Here is a 7,490-nt window from a genome sequence, read left to right on the forward strand (position 1 = left end):
CTCATGTCTTGACCTCAGACAGAGATGAAGAACCATAATTGTAATATATATATCAGTACTATTCATATTTCCCAGTCACAGACGTCTTTTTGAGCCCTTGAAACCTGAGCTGATCAAACCAGATGGTCTCCTGAGGATCTTAGCAGACATCTTCAGCCTCCTGTAGTTTCTCTCCTTGACCTTTCCCTATATAGTTGTTAAGAAAACACCTGAAAACTGAAACTGCATTTGTGTTTTTGAGATTAAGTGCTTGATAAGGCAGATAAAATTAATGTCTTATCTCTCTTTTCATTCAAGGCAGCTACGTGAAGCTCACACACTCAGCAGTGGTTCATCCAGAGATATGCGGTCTGTCCACTGTAATGTGTATAAAAAGCTCAGTGTTGTCCCAGGAACAGGAAAGGGATACTGGAGAAGGATTTCACATTTATTTAGAGATCATCATGTCATTCATGTTCTCATCCAGAAAAACGAAATGCGAGGTTTACAAAATGGTGACAAACTCGCTTGTTTTTGATCACACTCTTGAGTTTGAAAACGAGAACAATGGAAGATATTTGTCATCATTATTAAACAAATCTACATTTAATTACCCTGATAGTGATAATGTAGTAAAGAGATCATTGCATGAAATGAAGGATTCAACAAAAACAAATTCCTTGTCAATCTCATCTATTTTTCCATTGATTTGATCAGTGGTTACAGTTTATTGCCTGACAAACATGTGATTAAAACACAAAGAGACATCGCGGCTTCTTAAAAATGAGAAGCAATACATTTTCTATATTATTTTTATAGTCACCCTGGTAGGGCTTTGTTCTTTGCAGGTTATAAAGCATCTGGTATCAGAACGTGACTGTGTTCCAGAAGGGTCCAGCGCTGGTTCGAACAGTAAACTCATTTTCAAAGGGGTAAAGACAGCTGGAAAGCAGTGGTGGTAAAGATCAGTACTGGTCTAGGAGGTAGGACATAACAGTAAGAGGGCGGAGCATGATAATCAAGGGGCGGCGCATGAATCATTGGTAAACATCAATGCCAAAGGAGACTGATAAACTCTGACATGTTTGTGGGGCCACATTGCGCAAACCAGGGGCTGTTTTTGTGCAGCCACAAAGTTTACAGTCACAAAAGTGCAATAGCATTGGGGCCAGGTTGTGCTCCGAGACAGAAGTTGGTGTTTCAGATCAGTCCGAACTCAGTTGTGGCAATACGGTCAAGTAGCTATTTAATTTAGCAAGATGATACCCAGCAGTCTGAAAATTTAACTGTTCGGGGATTATATCTGTAACAGACCCATACATTACGGTGCAAAGTAAGCACAGACTTAGAAGTTTAGTGTGTGTCCCCTGCAGCTGAGGCTATTGACAGCTGAGGCTACAGATACCAAAAAGGTCAGAGGTCGTGAAGGCCGTGGAAAGCAGCCAATCACACACCTCTATCCTGAGCACACAGCTGCGTAAACCTACACTTTGCTGAGCCGTGGTTCTCCTGGTGGGCTGTAAGTGATCACACCGGTATGGTCACAAATTAACCCATTATTAATCCAATGTACTGTCGTCTAAGGTCACTTTGACATCCTTATAATAAAAATGAAAAAAAAAAAAACAAAACATTCAGTGATAGTTTTTTCCCGAGACAAAAAGGATAGGGGGAAATAAATATGTGATATGCAATAGGAGATGAAAACAAAGGACTACCATATCCAGTCATAAGGGCACAAAACAAACAAACAGACAAACTCAGAACCTTCCTCCCCGGCTCCATAAGGATCTGAGAAGCCTCACCATTGTCCAAAGGAGGTCATGATCTGATCACTGTAGCTTTGAATGTAGTTAGACGTTACACCACATGGTAACCTTCAGTCCCAAGTCCTGTGAGTAGGTTCCACTTGGCAAACACTCACTGGTCAAGCTCTTGGGGGGGGGGGGGGGGGGAGTGCTCAGGAAGAAGTTAGATCATCAGGTTTTGCTTCCATCTGCTATTGGGTTTCATGACCTGAGCACTCGATTTGGGGATGACTCGACCCAAGAGGTTCAGAAGTAGACATGTCATGGTGTGAGTCACTTGCAGCCATTGCTCCAGAGGGCTGGAACCACATCACTGTACACAGACATATTTCTTCCACCAAGACTTGGACAGGGTCTTCATCTTGTCCGCCGTGCTCCTCACCTTCCGCTCCCGCCGGGCACGGCGGTCGGCTTGCCGCAAGCCAGCCGCTATGGCGGCATCGAAAACCTCCTTCAGGTTCTTCTGCGTCAGCGCTGAGCACTCCACGTAGGCTACCGCGCCCACCTTCTCGGCGAGAACACGCGCGTCCTCCTCGGCCACCGGGCACTCACGCCGCTTGGCCAGCTCGATCAGCACCTTGACGTCCTGCCGTAGGTCACACTGCGTGCCCACCAGCAGCACAGGGACCGCGGGGCAGCGGCGCCTGATCTCGGGCACCCACTTCTCCCACACGTTCTGGAAGGAGGCTGGGCTCACCACGCTGAAGCAGAGCAGAAGAGCGTCTGTGCGGGGGTAGCAGAAGTGTCGCAGTTTGTCGAACTCATCCTGGGGAGGGAAATATGCGTGTGAGCCAGAGACAAATGACAGAAAAACTTCTCCAAATGAATGGTGAATGCCCAAGTCCACAGTTCACAGACGATCAATCTGAGGGCAGATAAAATATCCAAACGACCGCTGAGTCCCTCTGCTAAGTGGATTAGATCAATAAAACCTTCCTCTCTAACAAATGAAGACAAGCAGTTTATGGATATGACCCATTTGCAGCAAATCGTAAATCAAGAGGCACGGCAGCAAACCAGCTCCTGTGGCATATGCACAGATGCATTTCCCCTAACATGCCAGTGCAGGTATACAGTAGGGTGTTACTAGTGAACAAAATACGCCCCCCCCGCCCCCACCCAACATTTCCACGAAATGGCGAAATTAGCTTTTATCCCATGCGCTCCACCTCCCCCCCTCCTGCTGGGCTGCTGTTCCTGGGGCACGTCTGACCAAACTGGAGATGCTGACACAGAGTCACACAATTCTGAATACAGGACCTCACTAATCCTTCAGAATCGCAGATTAAGTCGGGCAAGATCTCAAGACAAAATCACCCCCCCCCACCTCTCACATACCGTTAAATCTGCAGAAACCTCCCTGAACCTGGCAAAGAAGGGTTCTCAGCACAGACATGTTTCTAGACTGTGACCGTGGTCTTCACCTCTCCTACGCGCTATTAGTGTGTGATGCACATCCTATCTCGGTGGTGCTGGGGGATGTGTAGGAGCTCGTATCTTCTCGTGTTTGTTGTAGCTTGTCTGACAAAGGAGCGAGCGCTTATCCCTATGTACCGACAAGGCGGAGCCTCGTCGTTGTCATGTTAACGGTGATAAAGGGTCGCGACGACTTGCATTTCGGGCCCAACCACAGCCACGTAGCACGTCTCTCCTGAGACAAAACAACCCCCCTTCCACACCTCCTCCTGGGGGCCCTTCCAGGCTTTTAATCGCGTCGAGTCGCCTTGCCAACTCGACCGGAGCCTTGCACGAACAGCAGTTGCCAAACTGTTCTCCTCCTGAATGAATGCGACGACGCAACCGACAAGGAGAAGGAGCTAGAATTTACACTCGAGGGCACATCTTGCGGTTTCTCATGCGAGACAGCAAGAACTGACTGTTCCCGGGTCTCTTTACTTGTCCCTCCCTTGCCATCGGCGCAAATCCTGCGCCGAGGTCAACTGATCTTGGTACATGGTATCTAAGCAGCTCCCAAGTCTGCTCTCTTCTTTCCCCTTTCTGTTCCAAAGAGCTGTGGCAATTGATAGTGCTTGTCTCTACTCCAAAAAAACAAAAAAAATTGTGGCGCCTGCAAGCAACACTTAGTGATGTCAGAGCCCTAAGGCATGCAGGAACTGCTCAGATGCAAGACAATCCAGGAGGGCCCGGCATCAGCCTGAGAATGTTATGATTCAAGCAGTTTTAAGAAGCGTCCTCCATACTCAGTGGATTATTACAGCAGGTTCATAGAGACACATACATCTGTGACAATTAATAGGGCCTTAAGTCGTTAAAGAACATTATCAGCGTGAAAACATTTCAGATAAGGAAATGTGGGATCTCATTTAACTTTTGTCTCTGACCAAAATCTGTTCTCATTACCCATAACGAAGGAGTAGATAGTAGGCTTTACCCCATCCCAGATGTTTAGCATTAATTTAGCTCTAAATGTATCTTCAAAGATTTAATCACAAGGATATTAGAGATACATGCACATACAGAGCACGCAAATCTCATCTCATTGCCTGCACTTACAGCTTTTTGCAGTATTGTTGTGCACTTAATAAACTTCAATTTGTAAAAACATGGTTCTAGATAAGAGACATGATAGTGAAGACAACTACAATCTTCAGGAGTATGGCATCAAAAACACCCAGTGTCCATCTCCAGTAGTCTTTTTCACAAAGCAGGATTTCTTACTTAGCTGGATAACTTGTTGGATTTAAGGTAGTCTGGGCTAAATGTAAGTGAACAAAGATAAATTGTATTCAGCCCAGACTACCTTAAATCCGACAAGTTACACGGCCACGCAAGACATCATGCTTTGTGAAACAGGCCCCCAGTCGGCTTTTCCCGGCACCCACCTGGCCAGCGGTGTCACAGAGCTGCAGCCTCACTGGGTTCCCATCCACCTGCACCACGGCTGTAAGAGAGAGAGGGGGGGGGGTCATAATGTCAGAACCAGACAGCTCAGGGGTTGTCAGTCTACCCACTTTCCCCAATACCAGCCATGACCGTCTGCAAACACAATGGCCTATAGTTTCCCCAAGGTCAGACCAGGCTTGCGGGTTCTAAATCCACTTTGCCGTACAGCACGCGAACGGATGTCATTGCGGCCAGAAACCGAGTCAGCCCGCTCAGGAATGAAGGCCGTTGACGCAACCGGGCTAGTCCCACTAAAACCCAAATCCCTCAATGACCCCTATATAGCAAGGAGCGCATAAATGGTGCCCTTGTCCCCTCCCTGCATGTTCTCCTTCTCTCCCTCTCTTTGTACAAGGCCACAGTCATCCGCAGTGGGGGCTTCTGCCTCCACCTCTTTCTGCCAGAGGTGTTTATAAGGATGGTCAGGATGTAACTCACACAGTAGGAGGAAGGGGAAAAAAATCTGCCCATGTCCCTCCTACAGTCTGCCAGGCCCCTCAGTCTCAGCTGAGGCCATAGGAAAGCAGACTAGGGTATACAGAAGGAACGCGAGAGGAACCAATCGCGACTCCCTCTCGCACCTGGCGGTGGGGGAAAAAAAAGAAAAAGATTTGCTTTCAAAATGCAGAAATGCAAATCCTTCTGTCTGGCCTGGTCTCACACACGCAGAGCCATGACATCACGGGGCTGAGCGCAGCCCACTGTGTAATAGATATTCTGTCACGGTCCCCGAAAAAAGAATCCATCGGAAATGATTCCCCGACAGATGCTGCGATTCAGCGCCCTGTCGGCTTATCGCAAAAAAAAAAAAAAAAAAAAAAAAAAAGTTCAAAACCCTTATCGATTCTTTTTGGTAAAAAAAAGTCTGTTTCTCATTTAGGATTCAAGAATCTACTTTGTGGGAAAATACCGGATGATTGTGACCCCAGCCAGAGATAAGGAGACCACAGGCGGTTGTGCACGCGGTCACCCAGATCAAAATCACCAGCGTGTCTACTTCCAGGGGAACTTTCAACCTGATTTAAAGAGGAGAAAAAAAATATTCTGCGAGGACTGATCATTTGTGTCTCACCCCCACCCACCCCCAACCTACTATATTATTGTACATCAACATTTTAATCAGCGTTATAATCAATAAAGGACCGCCGGGAATTCCAAAGTGAAACAGTTTCTCCTTGTTGGAAACATCTATCTAGGACGATATTCCAGAAAAAAAACACCTAAGAGGAAAACTCGGAAAGGACATCTGCATTCTGACTTGGCAACATGGACAGCAGGCTTTACAGTTGGCCTGTTTCCCGGCCGTGACTCTGCAGCTGTACAGAGAGACAGCGGAAGACCACAGTACGGCGGGTGGCCCCCGGATCAAAGGGCTGCGCGAGATGCAATTGTCCTCTGGGCTGTTATTTACATTATTACTTTGTCCTGCAGCTGCTTTTAACAGGAAAGTAGGTGACACACACAAACAGGTGGACAATGCACTTAACTACCCTGTCGCGGGGTGGGGGGTGGGGAGGGACTCCAACGCCCCTAAGAGGACCCGTACCTGTAAACTCTCTCAAAAATCGAGTCTCTCAACCATTACGTCTTATCTGCAGCCACATTACCTTCCCTGACATCGCTTTTCATGATTCAGTCAAATTCTTCCCAATATTTAACAAGCTAAAAAATACATTAATATATTAAATGTATAAAAATATTAATATAAAAGGTATTATTATTATTTTTAGTTTTATGTTATGCCACAGGTATTACACAACTTTTATGAAGAATTTTGCAGATGTCACCTGTATTGCGCCGCGTGTACAGAACTTTGACCTCAGTATGCAATACAAACTGTAACATCTCAACATAGGTCAGTACTCCACAATCAGGATATATATTTTTTAAAAAGTAAGCAAGTATCTAAGTTTACCCGCAGACTTTACCTAAATTCCCTATTAATAAGCGCTCAAGTTTTGATAAGGCGATAAAGTATAAATAAATAAATAAATAAATAAATAAATAAATAAATAAATAAATAAATAAATAGAAAATTCAACTAAGCAATAAAATGACTGATTCTTGGTCGGAGGAGAAATTACCTGAGAAGTCATCGAAAGCCGTGGGCACGTACTTGGTGGGGTAGCCGTTGGTGGTGTAGCTGACCACCAGGCTGGTCTTACCCACCGCGCCGTCGCCCAGCAGCACACACTTCAGCAGCCGCTCGCTGGCTTCCGCGGGACGGGCCGCTTTGGGTTTGTGCGGCGGCACCGGAGGTGCCATCAATTTGCTGTAATCCACCGAGTTCGGAGACGGCATTGCTGATTTTTCACGCCCTTTTCCTCACCCGAGAAAAAAAAAATATATTTTTTACCATCAAAAAATCTATTAGGCGATAAAACTGCTTTATCGTCCCTCTTTAATTACATGCGAATTGTTTCAATACAGCTTATAATATAAACCATGCAAAAAAATTAAAGCTGTTATTTTCACTGTCTAACTTCCAAGGTTTAGTAGTCAGTCCTCCAGGTTCTCAAACTGGTTTTTGCCAAGGTTTTGCTATTTAAACCCTGGCTTGATTTGCCTATTCCCTCCCCTTCTGCCTCCTTGTTTGATTCGAAGCGTGCGCACACCGGCCCGGCTTAAGTTCAAATGTTCGAAATATCATTGATAAAAAACTATGAATTATATATTCCGAGAGCCTTAAGAGACTGTTAAGTCCACTCATGCGCTGCTAAACCTTTAACCATCTGAAATAATATATATGCGCGTACTACATAAAAACATCGTGGCTATGTGTAACCTATTAAGTAATAT

At 45.7% G+C, this 7,490-nt stretch overlaps 1 protein-coding gene across 1 annotated transcript; it reads right to left on the minus strand.

Annotated features, from left to right (window-relative positions):
* Positions 1–406: 406 nt before the first annotated feature.
* Positions 407–7,220, minus strand: rhoub (ras homolog family member Ub). Its single transcript, XM_048981362.1, has 3 exons — positions 6,776–7,220; positions 4,631–4,689; positions 407–2,553 (listed from the first exon to the last, which is right to left on the minus strand). Exons 1-3 carry the CDS (start codon positions 6,990–6,992, stop codon positions 2,098–2,100), a joined length of 732 nt encoding a protein of 243 aa, XP_048837319.1. The 5' UTR covers positions 6,993–7,220; the 3' UTR covers positions 407–2,097.
* Positions 7,221–7,490: the final 270 nt, after the last annotated feature.

This window comes from Brienomyrus brachyistius, chromosome 17 (assembly GCF_023856365.1).
Source record: "Brienomyrus brachyistius isolate T26 chromosome 17, BBRACH_0.4, whole genome shotgun sequence".
NCBI lineage: Eukaryota > Metazoa > Chordata > Actinopteri > Osteoglossiformes > Mormyridae > Brienomyrus > Brienomyrus brachyistius.

What these genes read in the sequence shown, in the direction of transcription:
- rhoub (XM_048981362.1), bottom strand. Translation starts at nt 6,992, where the DNA reads ATGCCGTCTCCGAACTCGGTGGATTACAGCAAATTGATGGCACCTCCG. An exon ending in GGCTTTCGATGACTTCTCAG is followed by an intron (nt 4,690 to 6,775) that starts GTAATTTCTCCT and finishes TCTCTCTTACAG; the next exon opens with CCGTGGTGCAGGTGGATGGG. An exon ending in TCTGTGACACCGCTGGCCAG is followed by an intron (nt 2,554 to 4,630) that starts GTGGGTGCCGGG and finishes TTCCCTCCCCAG; the next exon opens with GATGAGTTCGACAAACTGCG.